At 51.4% G+C, this 22,373-nt stretch overlaps 10 protein-coding genes across 10 annotated transcripts; 5 read left to right on the plus strand and 5 right to left on the minus strand.

The window, feature by feature from the left end:
- Nucleotides 1–951: 951 nt before the first annotated feature.
- Nucleotides 952–5,713, plus strand: VTN49DRAFT_705 (uncharacterized protein; the record flags this gene model as incomplete). The annotated part of the gene is made up of 8 exons (XM_069415276.1): nt 952–1,077; nt 1,391–1,487; nt 1,536–1,541; nt 1,596–1,623; nt 1,678–1,768; nt 1,820–1,903; nt 1,960–5,649; nt 5,705–5,713. The coding sequence occupies 8 exons, from the start codon at nt 952–954 to the stop codon at nt 5,711–5,713; spliced, it is 4,131 nt and encodes a 1,376-aa protein (XP_069271065.1).
- Nucleotides 5,714–5,777: 64 nt separating this feature from the next.
- Nucleotides 5,778–6,926, minus strand: VTN49DRAFT_706 (uncharacterized protein; the record flags this gene model as incomplete). The annotated part of the gene is made up of 1 exon (XM_069415287.1): nt 5,778–6,926. One exon carries the CDS (start codon nt 6,924–6,926, stop codon nt 5,778–5,780), a length of 1,149 nt encoding a protein of 382 aa, XP_069271066.1.
- Nucleotides 6,927–7,026: 100 nt separating this feature from the next.
- VTN49DRAFT_707 (uncharacterized protein) lies at nt 7,027–7,403 on the minus strand (the record flags this gene model as incomplete). The annotated part of the gene is made up of 4 exons (XM_069415298.1): nt 7,027–7,072; nt 7,122–7,176; nt 7,227–7,256; nt 7,304–7,403. The coding sequence occupies 4 exons, from the start codon at nt 7,401–7,403 to the stop codon at nt 7,027–7,029; spliced, it is 231 nt and encodes a 76-aa protein (XP_069271067.1).
- Nucleotides 7,404–7,668: 265 nt separating this feature from the next.
- Nucleotides 7,669–9,191, plus strand: VTN49DRAFT_708 (uncharacterized protein; the record flags this gene model as incomplete). The annotated part of the gene is made up of 7 exons (XM_069415309.1): nt 7,669–7,687; nt 7,739–7,827; nt 7,880–7,930; nt 7,991–8,199; nt 8,251–8,365; nt 8,414–9,121; nt 9,171–9,191. 7 exons carry the CDS (start codon nt 7,669–7,671, stop codon nt 9,189–9,191), a joined length of 1,212 nt encoding a protein of 403 aa, XP_069271068.1.
- Nucleotides 9,192–10,072: 881 nt separating this feature from the next.
- VTN49DRAFT_709 (uncharacterized protein) lies at nt 10,073–11,270 on the plus strand (the record flags this gene model as incomplete). Its single annotated transcript, XM_069415320.1, has 3 exons — nt 10,073–10,224; nt 10,275–10,980; nt 11,034–11,270. The coding sequence occupies 3 exons, from the start codon at nt 10,073–10,075 to the stop codon at nt 11,268–11,270; spliced, it is 1,095 nt and encodes a 364-aa protein (XP_069271069.1).
- Nucleotides 11,271–11,732: 462 nt separating this feature from the next.
- VTN49DRAFT_710 (uncharacterized protein) lies at nt 11,733–12,794 on the minus strand (the record flags this gene model as incomplete). Its single annotated transcript, XM_069415332.1, has 2 exons — nt 11,733–12,478; nt 12,536–12,794. The coding sequence occupies 2 exons, from the start codon at nt 12,792–12,794 to the stop codon at nt 11,733–11,735; spliced, it is 1,005 nt and encodes a 334-aa protein (XP_069271070.1).
- A 784-nt stretch (nt 12,795–13,578) lies between these two features.
- Nucleotides 13,579–15,967, plus strand: VTN49DRAFT_711 (uncharacterized protein; the record flags this gene model as incomplete). The annotated part of the gene is made up of 3 exons (XM_069415343.1): nt 13,579–13,599; nt 13,644–13,974; nt 15,753–15,967. 3 exons carry the CDS (start codon nt 13,579–13,581, stop codon nt 15,965–15,967), a joined length of 567 nt encoding a protein of 188 aa, XP_069271071.1.
- Nucleotides 15,968–16,481: 514 nt separating this feature from the next.
- Nucleotides 16,482–18,045, plus strand: VTN49DRAFT_712 (uncharacterized protein; the record flags this gene model as incomplete). Its single annotated transcript, XM_069415354.1, has 10 exons — nt 16,482–16,553; nt 16,614–16,645; nt 16,716–16,801; nt 16,863–17,024; nt 17,085–17,107; nt 17,180–17,217; nt 17,273–17,413; nt 17,466–17,715; nt 17,773–17,942; nt 18,012–18,045. 10 exons carry the CDS (start codon nt 16,482–16,484, stop codon nt 18,043–18,045), a joined length of 1,008 nt encoding a protein of 335 aa, XP_069271072.1.
- A 755-nt stretch (nt 18,046–18,800) lies between these two features.
- VTN49DRAFT_713 (uncharacterized protein) lies at nt 18,801–19,067 on the minus strand (the record flags this gene model as incomplete). The annotated part of the gene is made up of 1 exon (XM_069415365.1): nt 18,801–19,067. One exon carries the CDS (start codon nt 19,065–19,067, stop codon nt 18,801–18,803), a length of 267 nt encoding a protein of 88 aa, XP_069271073.1.
- Nucleotides 19,068–20,528: 1,461 nt separating this feature from the next.
- Nucleotides 20,529–21,998, minus strand: VTN49DRAFT_714 (uncharacterized protein; the record flags this gene model as incomplete). Its single annotated transcript, XM_069415376.1, has 5 exons — nt 20,529–20,770; nt 20,824–20,994; nt 21,055–21,385; nt 21,461–21,705; nt 21,773–21,998. 5 exons carry the CDS (start codon nt 21,996–21,998, stop codon nt 20,529–20,531), a joined length of 1,215 nt encoding a protein of 404 aa, XP_069271074.1.
- Nucleotides 21,999–22,373: the final 375 nt, after the last annotated feature.

Genomic DNA, 22,373 nt, shown 5'->3' on the forward strand with positions numbered 1-22,373 from the left:
CTAATACCCTAATATGGAGGTTGTTTGCAGGGCCGTTTCCAATGGTACGGAAAGGGGATCGAAACAACCAACAAGGGCTTTGTAACTTGATTTTCCGTGGCGGGGGGCACCCCGGCTCATTAATTATATATTTGGCGCAAGTGGATAAGCATCAGAATCGAGGGCCAGTTTTGCGCCTCTGCCAAAATGCAGGCTAAGAGAGACGGCTTGCTTTTTGGGGATACATGGTGACAGGGGGTGTCTTTTGAGATTGGGCCGCCAGGAAAAGTCTGTGCGGAATCTACCATGCGAGAGTTTTGCCCAAGCAGGTCTAGAATACGAAGCATTCAATTCAGCCCATGGTGCACTTAAGTCTCATCGTCTGACGCTCAGAGGCAGGCTGGCTGGCATGGATTGGTCTTGGTCTGCACGTTCCTTGGTCTCTCCATCAGCCAATTAGCGCTACCGGGATGACCCATCTGTTCTTCCCCGGCCCGAAGCCCTAACCTAACTTTATCAATGCCTTGAAATCGACGGAGGGCCAAGTCCGAGCCTCCGAAAGCCACAGCCGACTACTCGTAGGCGTGAGAATAAAATCTTCCAGCAGGATTCGGACATTGGTAACTCGCAATTATGAATGCAGTCATGGAGCTCGCTGTTGGTTTAAAATGAAGTTCCCTCGACATGTGTTCGATTCGCTGCAGTTGTATGCGCACCGCATCCTTCTCCCCCGAGGCAATCATAAGTATTTGTCAATATCCGTGCCCCATCGCTAGCGACGCATTCTCGTCGGCATGACTCGGTCACAGTTCCGATGACTCCGAATACATCCAGCAAAGCCACGAACATTGTTCGATTCTCATCGCTTGGCCCTATATCGCGGCATTCCTTGCAGTATACTGAGAATCACGATGGTAAGGTCGGAGACATTAGATCATGGCTCATAATGGCATCATCAACACGGTCGACACAATGCCCTCGGAATCGCACAGACACTCGTCTTTGAAGTTCACGAATACTGGAGAAGTAATGCGGGAGATTCCAGATGAGAATCCGCCTTCTGTCGAGCCGGAATGGCCACTTAGTGGAACGAACCAGGTAGAATTTCCATGGTATTCATACTTCGTACTCCGTACATGAAGAAATGGCTCGGAGGCAAGGAGAATCTCTGCAGTCTGAAACTCTAAAGTATTCGGTAGCTTTCTCCGTACCTTCTACGAGTACTGATGAAACTGCATTCTCATTCTCCGGATAGAGCAAAAGGTTCTGAGAGATTCCTCAGGCAGGATTAAAGTCACGTGCTCTCGCGGCATGAACGCTCCGCGCGTTGGCGGCCATCATCGCGCGGCTCGCGCCTAAAACGCCAAGCCTCGAGCAGAAGGCTTATCTAATCGGCGTGCTCATCCGACAGCTCTGGAGCCTGGACACGACCTGTCGACGCTGCTGGGAAGTTCAACGACACCAGTTTTACTCTCTGGGTCGTGTGTGTGCTGGCAGTTTGTCAAAATGTGAGTTATCTTTTTGAAAAAGTGACGCTCAGTAGCTAATACGGCCAGGTGTATGTGCTCAAAGTGCTGAATAGCAGCTCCAGAGGAACGGAATCTAACATTGTTCAGCGAAAATCGACAAGCTGTCCATTCTTGGGTAATTTTGTTGCTTTCGTGTCAGAAGACGAGTGTATCTGATCGATTTTTGTAGCGTCCGCTCCTTCGACAACACTCGCAGCGAAACAATCCAGTTTCACACGCCGTTGACGCTGATTGTCGGGTATAATGGATCGGGGAAAACGGTCAGTCGGATCGAATCGATATTTCCTAGACCGGAATTGACAGCGATCTAGACGATTATTGAATGTCTCAAATATGCTACGACTGGCGAGCTTCCGCCGAATAGCAAGGGCGGGGCCTTTATTCATGACCCCAAGGTCAGCTGCTCATATGCCATGTGAAGTCGTGTCTTATACTGAACGGTATATTATAGCTCTGTGGAGAAAAGGAGGTTCTGGCGCAAGTAAAGTTGGCATTTAAATCGAGCTCGGGCGCAAAAATGGTAGCAACACGGAGTCTGCAGCTTACCGTCAAGAAGACGACGCGCCAGCAAAAGACACTCGAAGGCCAGCTCCTGATGGTAAAAGACGGTGAAAGAACGGCAATTTCCTCGCGAGTTGCGGAATTGGATCAGATTATGCCGCAGTATCTCGGCGTGTCAAAGGCCATTCTTGACTCCGTTATATTCTGTCATCAGGATGAGAGTCTTTGGCCATTGAGTGAGCCTTCCGTGTTGAAGAAAAAGTTTGACGAAATCTTTGAGGCTATGAAATACACCAAGGCTATTGAGAATATCAAAGCACTGCGAAAGAAACAGAACGAAGAGCTTGCGAAGTACAAAATCATGGAGCAGCATGCAAAGGAAGACAAGGAGAAAGCGGATCGTGCCGAGAAACGGTCTTTAAAACTTCAGGAGGAAATCGAGGCTCTGCGTGAAGAAACGCAGCGCCTTTCCCAAGAGATGCGCCGAGCAGCTGAGAACGCAGACCGGGCCTGGAAGCAGTCCGAAAGCTACGCCCAGATTCTTGGTGCCCTGGAAGGAAAGCGCATCGAAGCCGCAAGTATCCAGTCAAACATCGAGAATATAAAACGGCATCTTGTTGAGGTGGACGAATCGGACGAGTGGCTGCAGAGTACATTGGAGCAGTTCGAATCGCGACAGGCCGAATACCGAGAACAAGAGGCGAAGCAAAAAGAACGATACAAGGAAATTAGAGAACAGATTGAGAATGCCCGACACCAACTGGGCCTGAAACAAGCTGAATATGGAAGACACGAGAACGATAAAGCGCAATACGAACGTCAGGTTGAGCGACGCGCGAACATGATCAAGGATATTGCTCGTCGGAACAATATCCGCGGATATGACGGCACACTCGACGAGTCCGAGATGGATGACTTTATGCTCAGATTACGAAAGCTGGTTAAGGATCAAAACCATGCGCTGGACCGAGCAAGGAAAGAAGGGCAAGCACAGCTGCGCGAGGCACAGAATACTCTAAACGAAATCGCGCAACGAAGGTCTGCGCTGCAGGAGAGCAAGGCGGCTGCAAGGAGGCAGATTTCAGAGAATGATCAAGAAGCCGCAAGCTACCAGCGTCGCCTCGACCAGATTGATGTGGACGAGGGAACCATTGCCATACTCGAATCCAAAGTCGAGACAGTTGAGTCCCGGCTCAAGGTGCTCAAGGAAACAGCGGCATCTGTTTCATGGGACAGGGAGATCCAGGAAGTCAACAATGAGATCAAGTCGCTCGAGGATGAAAGCGCCCGTCTAAACGCTGAGCTTATTGCCGGGACAAAGAGGGCTGGCGAGCTGGCTCGTTTAGATCATCTAAAAAAGGACCTCAAAGACAAGTCCCGCCAACTGGAGACATTGTCTGCCGCTCACGGCGAGCGACTATCCGAACTTGTAAATTCTGAATGGAAGCCAGAAAGCCTTGAGCAGGATTTCCAACGTGTTCTAGAAGAGGCGACAAAAGCTGTGACAGCGGCTGAGCGTGATCGCGACGGCTTGGCAAGGGATGTTGAACACGCTGAGTATCGGTTCAACAACGCCCGGAAAGATATCAAGCAGCGCCTCCAGGAGAAGGACGAATGCGCCAAGAAGATACGAGAGGCGATCGAGGACGAGCCAGATCAATTTCCCGAAGTGCTCAAATGGCGGCAGGGACAGCTTGACATTGCCAGAAAGGATGCTGATCAGTTTGCTGGTATGGGCGAATACTTGAACAAATGTCTGGAGGCTGCCAATCAGAGGAAGGTCTGCCGGACATGCGCCCGGCCGTTCAAAACGGAGAATGAGTTTCAAGTGTTCAAGAACCGTCTGGAGGCTCTCGTCAAAAAAGCAACTCAAGATGCAGAGGACAGTGAAATCAAGCAACTGGAGGCGGACTTGGAAGCAGCGCGGGCAGTGAATTCGGAGTACGACGAGTGGGTTCGCCTGGGGACGAAAGTGATCCCAGATCTTGAGAAGGAGCAGGCGGAAGCAGACGAGCAACGACAAGAATTGATTGCCAAACTCGAACGATTAGACAAGGTCGTCGACGAACGCACGGACAAGAAGCGCGAAATTGAGTCGTTGTCCAAGACGGTGGTGTCTATTGTCCGGTGTGACGCCGAAATCAAGTCTCTTCGCTCGCAGATTGCGGAGATAGCTGCGCAACAGCAGGTGTCTGAGTCATCCCGCACATTGGAGGACATCCAGGACGAGATCGCAGGAGTTGGAGAGAAGACACGAGCCGCGCGGAGGACGTTGTCGAAGCTTACCAACGAGCGAGACCAGTCGCGTGCGGAAATCAATAAGTTAGAGCTCGAACTGCGAGACATGCAGACAAATCTCTCAAATGCTCGACATGAGCTTGAAAGGAAGGCCGATCTCGCCGCGCGGATTGAAGAATACCGGAAAATGAACAACAAACAGCGGGAGATTATTGAAAAAGCTGACCAGGATATCGAGCAGCTTGCACCGGAGATGGCCAAGGCTCAAGCAAGACATGATGAACTCAGTCAACGCTCCGAGGCAAGGGAGCGGGAGCTGCAGGAAGCAGCGTCTCAGTTGTCCGACAGCTTGCATCAGCTGGAGCTGGCTAACGAAGAGATCCGATCGTACATTGACCGTGGCGGGCCGGATCTCCTGCAGCAGAGCAAGAACGACGTGGCTGCAATCCAGCAAGAGATTGAATCGCTGGAAGCCGCTCTGGCTGAGATCACGCGAGAAATTAACAGAATCTCTTCTCAGTTGGCAGACAGCGACAACACCAAACGACAATATGCGGACAACCTGAGCTACCGGCAGGCGTGCCGACAGCTGGAGCAGGTCGAGCAGGAGATTGCCGAGCTTGAAGCGCAAAACGCGGAAATCGACCGCAGCCGGTTTAAAGAGGAATCAGAGCGGTGGACGCGGGAGCACAACGCGCTAGCAGCGAAGCAGGCCAGCAAGATGGGAGAGATGAAGTCCAAGGACGACCAACTGATGCAGCTACTGGCGGATTGGAACACGGACTACAAGGACGCCGCAGCCAAGTACAAGGAGGCGCACATCAAGGTAGAAACAACGAAAGCGGCGATCGAAGATCTGGGGCGCTACGGCGGCGCGCTGGACAAGGCGATCATGAAGTACCACAGCCTGAAGATGGAGGAGATCAACCGGATCATCGAGGAGCTTTGGCAGCGCACCTACCGCGGCACAGACGTGGACACGATCCTCATCCGCTCCGACAGCGAGACCGCACGGGGCAACCGGTCATACAACTACCGCGTGTGTATGGTCAAGCAAGGAGCGGAGATGGACATGCGCGGCCGCTGCAGCGCAGGTCAAAAGGTGCTCGCCAGCATCATCATCCGCCTCGCGTTGGCTGAGTGCTTCGGCGTCAACTGCGGCCTGATCGCCCTGGACGAGCCCACGACCAACCTCGACCGCGATAACATCCGCTCGCTGGCCGAGTCCCTGCACGAGATTATTCGCGCCCGCCAGCAGCAGTCGAACTTCCAGTTGATCGTCATCACCCATGATGAGGAGTTTCTAAGGCATATGCAATGCGGTGATTTTGCGGATTACTACTATCGGGTGTCGAGGAATGAGAGGCAAAAGTCGATCATTGAGAGACAGTCTATTGCTGAGGTATGCCCTGGACTCTCTCTCTCATCTAGATGCTTACAATGCTAACGCTTAGCAGGTTATGTGATGTGGTCTTGTGCATCTGTAAATAGGCTCATTTCTAGCATGATTTTTAAAAATAAAATGACTCCTCAAGACAAATCATGACCATCTTCCTCTCCATCCTCGTCCACGAGCGGCACAAAGCGAAAGTCCACAAAACTCACATTGCCCATCCCAGCACGGGACGAGACTGACCCCGTAGCTCCTCCGGACGCGCCACTGCTACTACTGCCGCTGTCGTTCAACTCGATCATGAATTGCAGACTTAGTACGCCCTGGACGTCACCTCTGATACTGACTTTACTGGCCGCGGCCATGGCACGGGACGCCTTGCGGATGAGCGAGAAGCGGTACCTCTCCTTTACCCTTCCGTGCCGGTGCGATGGAGGGTTTACCTGGAAGGTCTCGGTGACTGTCGGGGCGAGTTTTGCGCCGGCTCGGCGGGTGCTGATGTTGTCGCCGTTGCCTTCGGGCGCTGTCTTTCCTTCCACTGAGAACTCCACCGTGGATTCGCTGAATGGGCCACCAGAGCCGGACAGGGCAAAGAATGGCGGCTTCGTTGCAGAGGCCGAGATGGTGAGGACGGTAGGCTCGGTGGAGTCTAACTCCGTGATGGCGTTATATAGCAGTGCAGAGCGCATGATGATCTTCATAACGATGGCGTCGCGCTGCAGCGGGATGTCGAGTTCTCCTCCGTCAGACGCGCCGAATGACGGGTCTGAGGGGTCGTAGGTTGTGAGTTCGCACGTCGTTGTCACGCCTGACTCGGAGATGATGATGCTCAGGGGCCCGCCGAGATGCGAGTAGCGGAGCGTGCATGACCGGCCTTGGAGCACTGCGGGAGCCGTAAAGGCGCTTGCGGCGGTTGAACTCGGCGGACCGCTCCGGTCTGTGGTACTGCTGTGGTCGCTAATGCCGAAAATTTGGAGCGTCTCTAGAAGAGCGGACAGGGATATGAGGAACTGCGGGCAAATCATGTCATCATCTTCGTTTTCATTTCCCTGATCCCCACCATCTTCACCGCCGTGCTCGCTAGCTCGTGGAGGACGGAAGCTGTAGTTTGCAAACAGCGCCTTGTCCAAGAACGCCAGGCCCTGCATCACACGGCCCTCCTCCGCAGAGAAGCGAATCCCATCCGGCGTGATCTGGACCGCTGCCTTCGGCGCGAAGCCGATACAGCGTAGCAGCGTGTACAGATGATTCGCGTTGGTCGATACCGCTGTGAAAATAGGGTCCATTTTGGAGCTGAGGTTGAAGGGACGGACGTGGACGTTATCAATTCAGCAGGAGATGGCCTTCATTGCTCAAGCTTATGATACAGTATCGGCGTAACGATGTTCAAACGTAAACGCCTACGGCGCAAATCATATACACAGCCCCGAAGCTGCCATGTATTAGTCGGGACCAAGGACGTCTACCACGCAGACACATACCCAAACGCGAGAGACGCGGGAATACCAAGAAGGGGAATGTTCTTGAGAGAGCGGTCTGACAAGGTTAGTTATGGTCTGGAAGGCCACCAAAGAATCCCGACTCACTTAATGCGAAGAGACCGGTGAGGATAAGCGCTATTCAAGTATTAGTTATGGTCCTCTCGGTGCTGTTCGACACGTACCAGAGAGGAGCAAGGTGAAGCCAACGGTGAATTGGCGCTCCTTTGGGACAACCGGGTAGAAAGGAGCTTTGGAAGTCTCCCAGACTTCTTGAAGAGACATTGGAATGGAGTCAAGATGGGTGGCCAGGACAAATACTGCCGAGTTGCGCACCTCTAGAACTGATCAACAGCATTGGAAAGCTGAAGCTGTCCTCTTGCACAGATGCCCCGGATCGCGGGGAAACATAATTCCGGTGTTGCCCGAATAGGCTACCGCCAGCTGCTTTGGGCCCAGGGGCCCCTTGCTGCGGGGTGGCAATCAGGGACAGGGACAGGAATCTGGGGTTGAGGAAGTGCTGTTGATGATCAAAGAGATCGAAACAGCCATGTCGACTGCTGGCGAGGGTAGAAATGAGGCCCATCCTATGGCTATGAACGTGGCTGACCCAGCATCAGAGGCAAAACGCAAGGCCCCAGACGAGGCCGATTCGCAGGAGCAACCCAGCAAGAAAGCCCGTACGGAATCGCCGGAGAGGGAGGTCAAGGTGGGTGGTAGGCTACCAGAGCTGGAGCATATGATAGCTAATACGCGTGCAGGAAGAGTCTGGCGACAAACCCCAGCTCAAGGTCGTCCCTTTCCCTGAAAAGGTAAGTATTCATGCGCGCACCTTATCATCATTGTGACCAGAGTTGCTGACAAAGAGCCAGCCTGCTGTGCTCGAAGAACGTAGAGGAGAAATCGAATTCCGTGTGGTTAATAACGATGGAAGCCGAGAGAGCTTCGTCATCCTCACCGGCCTCAAGTGCATCTTCCAAAAGCAGCTGCCGAAGATGCCCAAGGACTATATCGCGCGATTAGTCTACGACAGGGCGCATCTTTCTATTGCTATTGTCAAACATCCTCTGGAAGTTGTTGGGTATGTTGAGTCCGTTGTCATCGTCTTCATATTTATGCTTACTGGAATTAGTGGGATCACTTACCGACCGTTCACCCACCGCAAGTTTGCGGAAATCGTCTTTTGCGCCATCTCCTCCGATCAGCAGGTCAAAGGCTATGGTGCGCATCTCATGTCGCATCTCAAGGTATGGTTCATGTTTATCCTATCTACTGGCAACTGCTGACGAGATTAGGACTATGTGAGAGCAACCACTAATATCGAGCATTTTCTTACTTATGCGGATAACTATGCAATTGGCTATTTCAAGAAACAGGGCTTCACCAAAGAGATTTCCTTGGATAAATCGATTTGGATGGGATATATCAAGGATTACGAGGGCGGAACTATCATGCAATGTACCATGCTCCCGAAGATCCGATATCTCGAAGCCGGCAAAATGCTTCGGAAACAAAAAGAAGCAGTACAAGCGAAGATCCGCGCCTTTAGCAAGTCCCATATTGTTCACCCACCGCCAAAGGAATGGAAGAACGGAGTCACCAAGATCGACCCTCTTAGTATTCCGGCCATCAAGGAGTCGGGCTGGTCCCCCGACATGGACGAGCTGGCTCGTCAACCCCGGCATGGCCCCAACTACAACCAACTGCTACACCTCCTCAACGACATGCAGAATCACTCTGCTGCCTGGCCGTTTACGCAACCGGTCAATAAGGACGAAGTGCCTGACTACTACGATGTCATCAAAGAGCCCATGGATCTGTCGACCATGGAAGAGAAGCACGAGAAGGATATGTATCCGACACCGCAAGACTTTATCAAAGATGCCATGTTGATCTTCGACAACTGTCGAAAGTACAACAGCGAGAATACGCCGTACACCAAGAGCGCAAACAAGCTGGAGAAGTTCATGTGGCAGCAGATCAAGAACATTCCCGAGTGGGCCGTAAGTATCGAATTTGCACGTCTCAATAAGCTGATGCTGACGTCTCTAGCACCTTGCGGAGGGACACTGAATCTGGTCATTGTGCTATGCGACATGATATCTACAATTCTAAAAACCTGTATACAAGTTGTTTTCGGTTTCCAATTTCGGATACCCGTTAGCGTTTCATTTTGGGCAGATTGGGTTGGAAAAATTAGGAGTTTGGCAGGCAATTGAGTCACAGTGTCACTATTCACTTGTCATCTACGAGTACTTGACAGTGTCGACGATGTTACGATTTTCAAAGGATGTTCTCTGTACTCCCTACCTCGCTCTTAGGGTTAGGTTAGAGCTGTCAAGTGTCAACAGACAAACTCAAGGTTAATCGGGATCGAAGATCCATAATTGGTCCGTGCTATGATTGGATATTCAATGAGGGTCCAACAAATTTAGTAGTCAAGCTGGCCAATCATCGAGTGAGTTTTCGACGCCCCTTGTCGTCGAAGCTTGCCTGAGGCATAAAACTTAAGTCACGTGAGTTCTCCCCTGTCAACAAAGCGCAAAGTGAGCCAGCCGTTTCAGTTGGCGAGAGTTGATTTCCCCTGTTCGGCTGCTCCCTCTGGGCTCTCGAAGACGCTGTGCGTTCAGAGCTCATACATTTCCTATATGCGCGGCTTGCTCGGCGCGCCCCGGTTGGTTCTCCCGATTCGGATCGGCTCACCAGAACGTCAGGGGTGCGCGAGTGGACTGTGGTGACAACGCACCATCCGTTCGTTTTTTCGACATCGACTGGTGCAATAACCCATAGGGCTTCCGCCAGTGGTGATTTCGTGCAGAACGCCCCCTGGTCTTGGTCGACGATTGCCATAACAAACGCCATTCATCCTTGAGCACGTCCCTCCCGCGTTCCGTTAACTGGCACCGACTGGATATCCTCGAGTTGCCGGGTTCTTCAACGTGTGAGCCGCGAAAATGGCGTCCCCAATTGTTGATATAGAGAAGCGAAGGCGTCTGCCGACCCTGTTCGAGGTTCTCAGCCGCTATACGCTGGCGCCTGTAGACCTGTACTCGTTCTATATTTACATGCGAGACCAGCAAAGATCAGTGGATTACCTCGATTTCTGGTACTTTTCCTCGGCTGTCTCTGGTAGAAGGCGTTTTCTAATGTGTCTAGGCTCGATGTCTCCCAGCACATGTCGCTATGCCGACACTATGTTCGAGAGCTCCGCCGATCGGTCCTCATGTCCACACCAGAAGGGAGCAAGCGATCATCAGCGATTCTCGATAACTTGGAGTATTTGGGCGAAATCCCGGATCCTGGCGTCGGCCCGTCAGGGCACCGTAGAGATGGCTCCTCCGAGAAGGAGGCTGATTCGAGACTCTCGGCATTCCTTCGAGAAAACGCCGGCCATACGTCCAAGGAGGGCTCGCAAGATATTCCACTCGAAGAACGGCCGCCGGCGCCTAGCTTTACGCAGTCGAGTCATGAACGAGGGAAAAGCGGCTCATCCGGTTCGCCGGGGCATACGGTCGCTCGAACTGATATTCGCGCCAGCGCGGTGAAAATTCTCTATACGTACCTTATTCCCGGCTCCGAACGGGAGATTGTTCTGCCCGAGGATATGGTGACATCGATCATCGATATGGTGGAGCGAGACGGGCGGGACGATCCGGAGGTGTTTGATTCTGCCAAGGACTACGTTTTTCAGGCGATGGAGCGCGACGCGTTTCCGGGCTTCCTGCAGGCCAAGGCCCTGGGCAATCTCGTACCCCTGAGTATAGTAATCCGTCTTGCTATTGCGCTAGCGAGCTTCGGTGGCGCATTCTGGGCAGCATTCTTTGTTATCCTCACCGATAAGCCACGCGACATCCGTTGCTGGGTAAGATCTTTTCCTTACTTTTTACTAAAATTCTTGCCTAACGTGCGAAACAGGTCATTCTCCCCTTCGCCGTCGCCGGTTATTTCATTGCCACATACCAGTACAAAATCGACCCCGTCATGGCCTACCTGGGATTCAGTGAATATACGTTCAACAACTGGATCCGAATTCGCGAACCTTACGTGCGCGCGCTACTCAATAAACGTGCAACAGCGACATTAGGTCTCGCTGTTCTAATAGCCGCCGGATTCAGCGTACTATTCATTTTCGTGCCGGGGACAGTACTCTGATCCTTTGATACCCGAGCATTCCTTTCGTTTCTTTTTTTATTTTTTATTTTTTTTATCGTCTATATTTTGTTCATGTCTTTTCCCGCATTTCGGCGCCCGGTGTCTGTCGGTCTGGTTTCCTTTGTCCTGACCATGCTGTTTTCGGTTTCGCATATCTGGATAGACATTTTCCTACTTTTCCATTCTTGATTCCCGCGCCTGGAGTACGGTTTTATTCGCTGGATATAGGTTACATTCGCTCCGGCTTTTTTTTTGTTCATGTCTATTGATTCATTGAGGGCACTGTGTGCCCTCGTCGCCATATCAGTGATTTACCGATGTATTTAGCAATAAGTGCTTTGCGGAATAGTAATGGTGCGAATGTCATCACCAGAAGAAAAAAGTACCGTAGAGGCCAATCATTGGCATTGATCTGGTAAGTTCACTTTGTGAAATTCGCTAGTATCTAGCCGACGATGAAGATTATTCCTTCTTCCCTTTATTCAGTATCCGCTTCACTTGTCTCGTGGCCGCCGACGATGATGACTGCGCCCCTGCACCCTCGTCAATGTCCATACGCGACGAGCCGTCCGGATCACTGTCTCGATCAAAGTACCCGTCATCCTCGCCCCGGCCGACATCGTCGTCATCACCATCGAACTCCCGCTTTTGTCCGCTGCTGGTGGAGCTACCAGCTGTTCCGGCCGCGGCTTTACCCGCAGCTCTTCCCGAACCGGATTTCAGATGCTGATGATGCATTGCTCGCCGCAGTGCCTGGGTTTCCTCCAGCGAGAGGCCCTTCCATCCGTTGATGCTCTTCTCAATCCGCTTGGCACGATCGCGGTCACGCTTGCGCTGCTCGGCGGCCTGCGCCTTGATCTTGGCGATCTCGGCCTCGATGCTGCCGATGACGTCGCCGCAGCGGCTCTCCCATTCAGAGAGAATCGAAATCATGGATGAAACGGTCTGCGGGTGGACGTCACGCAAGGGAGCCACAGCCGTGACGTTGATGGCGGGTGGCGTGCTTGTTGGGGAAAGACGGGCCGTAATCAGAGACGAGTATATTGCTGTCGTCACGAGCGACTCCAACTCGCTTGTGGTCGAGATTTCAAGTGCGGACATTAGTGATCCGTATGTCAGTGGTCTCAAGGTGCGGGCAAGGGTGAGGAGTGACAGTAAGCGGAGCTTAAGTGTCTGAGCCTCGTTCAGCGATGGGAGACCGGGAGTTGCTTGAGACCAGTCAGTTTCCAGCATTCTTTCGACTTGTCAGCTAAAAGGAAACTCACAGCGATAGTCCTGCCATGTCCCCCAGGCGAAGACCTCTAGCAGCTTGAGGTACCCGCGGAACTCCTCTGGAGTATCCGGCTTGCCCAATGTTTGCACTGCGGGCTGCTCCAGAAGCTCGGCGAACACGAAAGTGTTGGGATTCGACGTGGCATTTGTGATAATCTCCGCGACAAATCGCGGTGATGAGGCCATCGACGACGTCGTCAGGCTGAGGAATGGCTGGAGAGCTTCCAGAGCTCGTGCTTGTGCTTGATCCATGGCTATCGCATTGATGTCGAACTGATTTCGTGTATAATGCCGGACTTTGCGTAGTCTAAGCGAGTAACTCCCGAGAACAGTAACAAAAAAACCCAGACGCGTGAATCAACGTACCAAGTTTTCGTGGATAACTCCGCTCGTCAGTACATGAATTTGAGGCTGCTATCTCCCCGCTGCAACTGATAGGCACCTATATTGATTAGTCAGCCATCGGTCGTTCAGGAACCTATAGAACGTTTGAGACGTGGTCTTGTTGTATCAAAGGACCTACTATCTCGCTGATACTTGAGGATTCATGATACTTGTCTCATTAACTAGCTTGCAGGCAAGCTTCAATGATTGTTCCTCTCATCCAGCCACCCCGGTGCAAAGTTCGAGTACAAATTCACAGCGGTAAGCTCACCTTTTCGAAGCAGCCGGTCTTTCAAAGATCGGCGGGGCTTCACATGGACTGGTAATCGATGCCTGCTCTTAAGTTCTTGCTGTGATGATGATGGTCAATTGACCTGGACTGGAACTACAAGCCTTGAAAGAAGGCAGATATCACGGAGTACTGGCAGACGGCGGCGCGGATCCCGGCTTGATACGTTGCTTTGAGCGAATCAAGCGCTACATCGGCGGCTTTTCATGCATTTCGTTTTGAATGGCCTGAGTAGGCCCTCTGGGATGTTGGCTGACCATCAAGAGATATATCAAGGCCTATCAACCACCCCATCATTGAACTTTTTTTTTTTTTTTTTTTTTTTTCTAAATGTATCCTTCGAAACAGCGGTTCAAGTCGGACATGGCGGTCACGAAAGGCTGGGTGGGTTTGTTGGTATGAGCGGTTGGCTCCCGTTCGAGCAACAGTTGAAGGATCTGTCCCAAACTCGGGCCTCTGACAGCGAACTCTTTTCTCCGGACACGGAGATTGATCCATTCACATTCTCCTCTGATAGACATGATGTTTCCAGCGGAGAGACAAGACTGACGGCACTCGAAGCTGTGAATCACGTCCGGGACATCCTTGATCTCGCCACATTAGACTCTACCAGTGCGGATGAGCCGACAAACGCAGGCCCTCAAGAGAAACAGCAATCGTCGGCAAACATCTCCCTGTCGGGTCCGATAGTCGGCTACCTCAAGCTTCCTGTTTTCATCGGTCACGGTGCGCTGGATCCAAAGGTGTCGGTTCGGCTCGGTAAGAAGATGGCTGATTTCCTGTCCACCGTCCTTGGGATGAAGGTGACATGGAAGGCTTATGAGGGGCTTGGCTATTGATATAGAGTAACAGACGAGATAGACGACATCCTTTCTTTTCTGAAGGAAGAAGTTGGCGTCCCAGTCAGTCCGTGATGGAAGTCATTCAATTCCTGCCGGGCGGCTGGGAAAGGATATTGGAACACTATGATGGGGGGGAGATCATCTACAATGCACCATTGTTAAATACTGTGGATAGCAGTTGCTGCGAGGAATATTCATGCCCGCATCGAACAGTCAATATGTCTCTCTTTCCAGAAAAGTTAATAGCGCTTTATTATCAGCCTATCTTTTTCGCTGAATGTACACTGAACGATCAGCTTACAAGATATATTCTCAGCGGCGCATGATAGCATGCGCCACCGTCGACAATGAGAACACGAAGAGATAATTATCAACAGGAGAGTGTTGGCCAGAGGCTAACTACCTAGATTCAAGCAGAGGCAAACGAAGGAAGAGGTACCTATCAACGACGGCGAAAATCGAAGATATGCAGTGCTACCAAAAGTCAGAAAAAAAAAAAAGTTAAGAATACATGCAACAGCTGGGATTCGCTGGTGGTCACCCACCCAACTACTAACCAGCCGGCGTGTGGCTTAAGTACGGCTGAGCGGACGGGAAGCCCTGTTTTCCACACCCTATGGTCGCATGTATTAGGCAATCTTAATCATTTGGATCTTATGTTTCCTTATCGGTAAATAAGCCATAGCTGATATCAAGGTCCTTGTTCCTCGTACTCCAGAACAGTTATCTGACAGAGAAAATTTACTAGCAAGCCATGTCGCCATCGGAAATAGCTCACAGTGTCAGCGATTACTACGTCTGTGCTGACGCCGTCAGCATCCAGGCTCGGGAAAGCAAGCGCCTCGCGCAAACTAGCGCGGATTATTGTATCGTTCGAGAGAATTGAGCACCTCTGTTGGAGATTTAGGCTCTGCCGTGATACAATGCTTGAATTTTGAATTTTCTGATTAATCTAGACCCATATTACTCCAGCAAAGGTACTCGTACGTAGAGCCCCTTATCGACCTTCGGTTCTGGGGACCTTTGGCCGGGGAACAGTGATGAACCGGTCCGCAGCTCTGATTGGGCTGGTGGAGGAGCCTAACTCAACGGCCGAGCCTGCGTCAGGGTCCCTTGCAAAGAAACGCGCATCAGACACCAATCCTGGTTAACCAATACACCGCTAGCCGGGGTTGAAATGCTTCGAATGCTGAATTTGCTGATCTCGCTCGAGTAGGAACCCGCGCATGTTGGATTTCGAAGACACACCCTGGTCGCTCAATCTCAAAGTACGCAGTATTTGAGAGACACCCATGTCAACATGTGCCCTTGTCCCTCAAAAGGCACTCGTCCCCTCATTGAGGCATGGTACTGCAGGGGAATTGCCTAGTCTTACGCCGGCCAAGCGCGAAAGCTGGCATCACCCAAGTCGGTTACAATTAACTGACTCCCTCAACAAGGGTCCCGTCCATGGCTGAGTGACAGCGACTACAACCAATGCCCAGAATCAGCCGGTGAAATTTCCTCGACGAAATTTAGGTTGCAGGCACACAATCGCCAGGTGGAAGTAGACCTAGAGAAGTAGCCCTCTTGGGTCTGTTCTTGAGCCCGCTGGCCGGAAATGCCTACGACAATACATGGCCTACACATTGCTAAATATTCTATCCTCGTTTAACTCGTTTCGGGGAACATCGGCCATACTAATATCCTGCATAGGGCCTGAATTCCAGGGTCCCCTGACGAGTCTGCGCCTCGAGCGTGAGACGGAGAAGAACACTAAGGCATATGCCGATTCACTGCCTGTCCCGGATTCCGTCGCGCTAGGGACGGCCTTCATCACAATGGATGACTTGACCCTCGCTGGCTCCTCACGGACAAGACATGGGTCAAACGTGCCACGTGGTGGTGGCTACGACATTGGATCCTCCTAATTCCCGTATGCAAATCAATTGGTCAAAGAAGAAGAGAATTAGACTCAGAGCGGGCACACATTTGATACAAAGCAAGGAGGTTCCTAACTCGGATGAGGAAGCAATACAACCTTCCCAGCCCTCTTCATCGCGGCTTTCCTTGTACACTACGGAGTATTCCGTCCGAGGAACTAGGAGATGGGCCAGATTGCTCATCGGCCAATCGGCGTATCCTTCATAATAATAAAACGCAGGCCCCTCTGCTACCTTTTTGGCAGAGGTGCAGCAACGGTGCCAGAGATTGAGGCCCTAATGTTTATCCACTTGCGCATATAAGTAGTGATGCTCAGCTGGGGTGCCGAGCGTTGTTCACAGAGGAACATTGGACGGTGCAAAGCCCTTGTTAGCTGTTGTGACCGACTCTTGGATGTCATTCGAGTCGCTCCTGTGTGCAACCACGTATCCGTGCATTAGGATTTTGAGCGTGTAATCAGTCAATCGTCATTCCTGAAGGTCAACGGAGGTCCATTCAACAATGGCGGAGACGTCCACTCAAGAACAGACCACCGCCAGTTGTCCCTCGGCCAACGTTGAAGTAGACACCTCTGTACGATATTGTCTCTCCGTTGCCGTGCATCAGAGCTCGTTGCTGACTTGAGTCGTACAGTATGAGAATGACTCATCTTATGGCGATGAACTGTACGAGACATGACGCCATGGCTTTTTTGATCCTAAAAGAATGCTCACACATGGTTCTCAACATATATAGATCGTCATACAGTGCGTCGTTGACCTCATCGGTACTCGACTACCGGCATGAAAATGGCCGTCGCTATCATAAATACCGCGATGGGTGTAGGGGCTGACATCTTCTTGCCTGAATACTAAGATCTGTAGTCTGACTATTATTTTCTAGCGTACCTGCTCCCCAACGACGAATCAGAAAATGATCGCCTGGACATGGTGCACGAGATGTGTCTCCTGGTGTTGCATCGGAAACTGTATCTGGCTCCGATCGAGAAGCCACAACGGGTGATCGACCTGGCGACTGGGACAGGCCTCTGGGCTATTGATTTCGGTAAGATCCCATTTTTTCCTCGTCTGACCAACGAAGCATACGGATTCTGACTTCCTGTAGCGGATCTACACCCCCAGGCTGAGGTAAAGGACAAGGAAACTATCGGAAGCAACCCTATATGGATAGATGGCTGAAACTGGATCTGTTTGTTTCAGGTGATCGGTAGTGACTTGAGCCCAATTCAGCCGACTCTGTCAGTTTGATTTAAGAATGCGTAGGAGAGTTGTTCCACTGACGGGCTTTGGTAGGGTTCCTCCGAACGTGAAGTTTCTGGTGGACGACATTGAGTCGGAATGGGCATATGAACGAAACCCATTTGACTTCATCCACGCGCGATATTTGGCCGGCTCGATCAAGGACTTTGGAAGGCTAATCAAGCAGTGCTATCGGTATTCTATCGGGACTTTTCCGTGCTTCTTTGTTGACACTAACGGAGAGCAGATCAGTCAAGCCCGGCGGCTGGGTTGAATTCCAGGACTGGGACCCCTATCCAATCTCCGAAGACGGCAGTCTGAACGGCACCGCCCTTCAAAAGTATTATGACGAGGTCTACGGCGCATTCGAAGAGGCCGGCTACGTGGTCCGTCCCGGGCCTAAGCTGGAGGAATGGTTCAAGGACGCCGGATTCGTGAACATACACGTGGAGAAGTTTGTCATTCCTTACGGGGTCTGGCCAAAGGATCCTCACCTTGTCAGTTTGCCCTTGCCTCGTAGGAGTGAGTAATTCAGTATTGACGTCTTCTCACAGAAGAAAATCGGTGCCTGGGCCCAGGCTGGAGCTGAGGCAAATGGTTACGAGGCCGGAGCCCTGGCTGCTCTGACACGGTTCAAGCAGTGGACCAAAGAGGAAGTTCTGGTCCTTGCCAGCAAAGCCCGCGCCGACGGCCGAAAGCGCGATATTCACATGATATTCAACTTGTGAGTATCCCGTGGCCTTCAAGCAGCACTTTTCTCTCGATATAAAACTAATCGGAATTGAATATGCAGCTACGTTGTCTACGGGCAACGCCCAGAGAATTGAAAAAGGTCAAACCTGGAACGAGCATTTGATAGCACAGTCAGAAGCAACTCCTGGTATTGCGATGTAAACCAGTCATATATTACCGTATCGAGACTATCGCATTGTGAGTTCTCATGTAATCAATTGGTCCTTTCTGCAACTATGGACCTTTTCATTCACTTCGTTTGTAGCGGGCGAATTTTGGTTTCTTGAAGCGTACCAAAAGCATACGAGCCGAGGAAACGGGATATCAAACCAATTTGCACGATAGATTCGTGTTCACATGCCTTACGGGGTTAGGGTTATCTACTGTATTGCAGTTTTGAATCTAGTATTCGTGATTTAGACCGAAGCAGATGAGAAACTCTGTATCAAAGAGTTATCGTTGAGATGCTCCGTTAATTAGATCGGGATGGAGGTAGCGACTGGGTTCATTGATGCGTTCTACGGGTTCCTTCATTTTCCTCAATACTGTTCGATTATACGCTGATTCCAATCCGCGAAAGCATTGAGACACGATGTACTACAACGCCCCAGCAAACAAAGATGGAAACACCTGAGCCCGGAGGCAGGGATGAGTGTGGCCGTCTGATTACTTGATCCATTATTCTCAGTATGTCCACCTACTCTCACTATCAGGCCCTACTCTCTGTTGAGATTGATTCAGTTCCGGGGGGAATACTGCAACGTCACATTAACGTATCATCAGGCGAACCTTGTTCCTACGCAAGGACTCAGGATCCCTTTCTCTAACATGAACAAGGCAACTTGATTAGTCACAAACCGGGAAAGTGGTTGGGGACAAAGCTCGGATTGAAGAACCAAAGATGGACGCCTTTATCATCGGCCAAGCCAAAGACCTCACGGTCGCCAAAGACTTTAGTATGTGGGTTACTTGGTGACGTGAATGGGTGTTGGGTTACCGTGCCCGTGGAGGCGTCGAAGACAACAAGCCGACCGGTCCAGTTGTAGACCAGGTTTGGGGTCAGATGGGCGCACCCAAACCGCAGAACATCGTTGATAGGGTCCGCACAGTACGTCATCCACCGAACACTAAGCCGGCCACAAAGAAATCGTACTCAAAGTGTACCATGGAGTATTCGTCGGTAGTATCAAGGAATAGCTGGGTCACAGTTTTGTGACAAAAGGTTGCCAATAGTCGCCTTTCGTTTTACTCTCGTCAACGGGAATGTCAGCCGGCATCGGTAGGTGGAAATCTTTCTCTTCTAGCAACTGCCGTGTCATCGACCTTCACTTTGTCTGATGCACCTCAGGGGGCTGTTTTTCCAACCTGATTTCAAATGCTACCAGCACGTTCTTCCCTGCGTCTATGTGGCACAATATGAGAATGCAGAAGCGATCGATTTTCTGGACCTTGTTCGAATTCAAAACCCAAACGTAGTTAGGATAATAGAAGAATCGATTTCCACTTGGCACATGGAAGTGATAATCATCTTATCCTCGAAAATGTTGACGTGGTGACCAACGAAACCAGGAATTTGCTGGCTGAGTCTCTCTTCTGTGCCTACTTTCAAGACCGTGAAATTACACCATCTCTCGAAACTAATGAAGGCCAATTATGAGGCGACGGGAGGCAAATTCAGGCATATCTGGCTTTTCTACTCACAAATTGTGCGTCCACATAACGAGATAGTGATTGGACCACTTGTAGGAATAAAGGGGTTCCAGTCCACTGTCCCAGACTGATCTCTCTCCATTCTCGAGATTCAACATCTCTACTTTGTTGCGTTCCTGCAGTCCATAACACAGCCGGCGGGAATGATACCAGATCGGGTTACTGCGCGAATGGGGCATTATCATTTCAGGGAGTGGGAAGCTCATATGCTCTGGCGAGCGGAGAATCTTCTTTCACGGGTTGAGCATGCTGTAGGCCATGTCGCCATCGAAAATAACCCATAGCATCGGAGATCGCTCATGGCTCAGCCCGAAGCAAATATGGAAAACTGAGAGTTATGCACGGTGTCGTATGTCATCGAAATCGTCCATTGAACTTGCTCCTCATGAAGGTGGGAACATCGCGGCGGCCGCCGCGCCGCCCCTCAATCTCGTCTACCTCGGTCCAGGGCGGCCTGACGCTTAGCCGACAAATTTGGCTCGCGAAATAACTCGCACTCCCTTCTCAAGAGCGCTCCAACGGATTCCACCACATAACATGCCTGCAAGTGCATGACAAACATGGGCGCGATCGTGACAGCTATGGCTGCGGCTCTCCAGGAGTCCGACGACATGCCCAACCAGTCCCTATCTCGGTAAATTCCCTTTACCGGGATATTCCCACGATTGTTGTATGTTTCCCGGGCCGTAACTCACAGAGCTAAGAAGTTTGTTTAAAACATCATTGGCGAGGACGAGGACAACCCTCGACCGTCAGGAAGCCGCCAAGTGGCTGGATGAAGGAACATGGCCGCCCTACATTGCTCCGGGACGCAGAAGCCCTACTACCGCCCTCCCGACTCATCTTTTAGAGGGACATCCCTAGGTTCTCAATCTTCTCGAGCGCACAACCAAACGAGCGCCGCGGTTGAGGCTAGGACACCAACGACAACGCCTGAGCTGGTAGGAGTGCTAGGATACACGTTCCATGCCCATTCCTGAGCAGCCCATACGGCGTATTGGAGGGTCGGATGGAGATCTCTGCGCCAGAGAAGGTACGGGGTCGTCCAGGCGAGGTACGAGTAGAATTGATAGTGAAGGGACCGCGTAAAGAGGAGACCTACAGCGTTGGCTGATAGACAGTGGTTAGTATGAACTGCGGCGTGACGTCACGAGAGACCGCACGTTGTTCCTCCTTCGTGAATGGCGAATTTCCATGCAGGATTCGGACGATCAATCGTGATAGTGGCTTCCGTGCGGGCTTGAGCCATCGTGTGGTGATGAATACGGCGAGCACGATGGCATGAAGAGCCAATAGTGCAAGTGAAAACTGCGTGCTGAGGAACACCTCTTCACCTACAAATGTCCAGTTGACAGTCCATTTAAAGAGAAACTGCCTCGAGGGCTCGAATGCACGTCCTAGGTACGCCCAGGGATTTTCCATGAGGAACGGTGCGGCAATCAAAACCTGCACAAGCCCAATGACGGCAGCGAGTTGCAGGCTCGTTTCAAAACCAGCGCCAAGTAGCAACACAACGCCCACGGCTGGCAGGACCAGCAGCAGGGACATTTTGACGCCCAATCCGAGAGTGTACATCCGAGTTCCAATTAGCCAGGCACGTCGCTGCAGGGCAAAGATGGCAAGCCACAGGAACAGCGTCGCGAAACAGTCATTGAAGCAGCGAAGGGCGAATATGCTGTGTAGCCGTTTGGATAGGATCAACAACGGGAAGACATACGGCGGGACCTATTTTGATCTTCCAGTCAGAAACTTGTTGAAATGGATAATCCGGGCCCTCGGTTTCATTAGACGCCTTGGTACCTTTGCTCGCAGATAACACGTCATTACCACCGCTAGTGTGGCCATATGCAAGACCCCGAAAAGTTTCTGCGCACCCAGGATATCTTTCCCTTGATCGTTCATATGGTAAAGGCCAGTGTAGATGTAGGGATGGGCCGCGGGGTAGACGAGAGGGCCGGTATTGCCATAGATTTTAGAATAGTCACGTTCGCCAGAGAGGATCTGGGCAACTTGTTTCATGTAGGCGTTCCAGTCGATCTCAGTATCTTTTTGTGTACAATCAACTTGCGGTCCAGATCACCAATGATGCAATGATAAACGGGCTCAGCTTACAAGGTACTTTCCAGATGATCAATTCACAGAGCAGACCGTCCGCGAAAAAAAGGAGTGGAGGAATGAGCTTGGAGAAAACATGTTGGCCGTTCAGGATATCGAGGGCAATCCAGGTCACGATGATGTGAATTGGCAGATGCTGGTTCGTCTTCGTTGCCGTCCGCGTCTTGGGACGAGTAAGGCACAGAATAGCCCGGGGAGGGCGTTTGTGAGCGGTGTTCGCCATCCTTGGTACGTTCTGCGACTCAATCGTTGTGATTACGCGGCAGCGTCGCAATTCCAGAGCTGAACTACAGAACACACTGCGTGTCGTCCGACTGCCCTCAAGTCAAACCACACGTAAAGCTCACACGTGCAGGTATTTGACCGAGCACGCGAGTGCGGGAAGAAGCAGAAATTGCCTTTTATCGAACTTAGGGAGTGGTGTTGGGCCAGGCGCTGAAGCTCGCAAGTAGCAGGAGCGGGCAGCGGCCCAGGCTCAGTTGTAGTTTGAGGGACGTGGAAGCTGAAAGGACATGCAAGGAAAAGACGAAACCCAAGGGAGGGTGGAATTGGAATATATGTGCGCGTCCTACGATCACCCAGATCTAATACCATATCC

Source organism: Thermomyces lanuginosus (assembly GCF_041956635.1).
Source record: "Thermomyces lanuginosus strain ATCC 200065 unplaced genomic scaffold VTN49scaffold_19, whole genome shotgun sequence".
NCBI classification, from domain to species: domain Eukaryota; kingdom Fungi; phylum Ascomycota; class Eurotiomycetes; order Eurotiales; family Trichocomaceae; genus Thermomyces; species Thermomyces lanuginosus.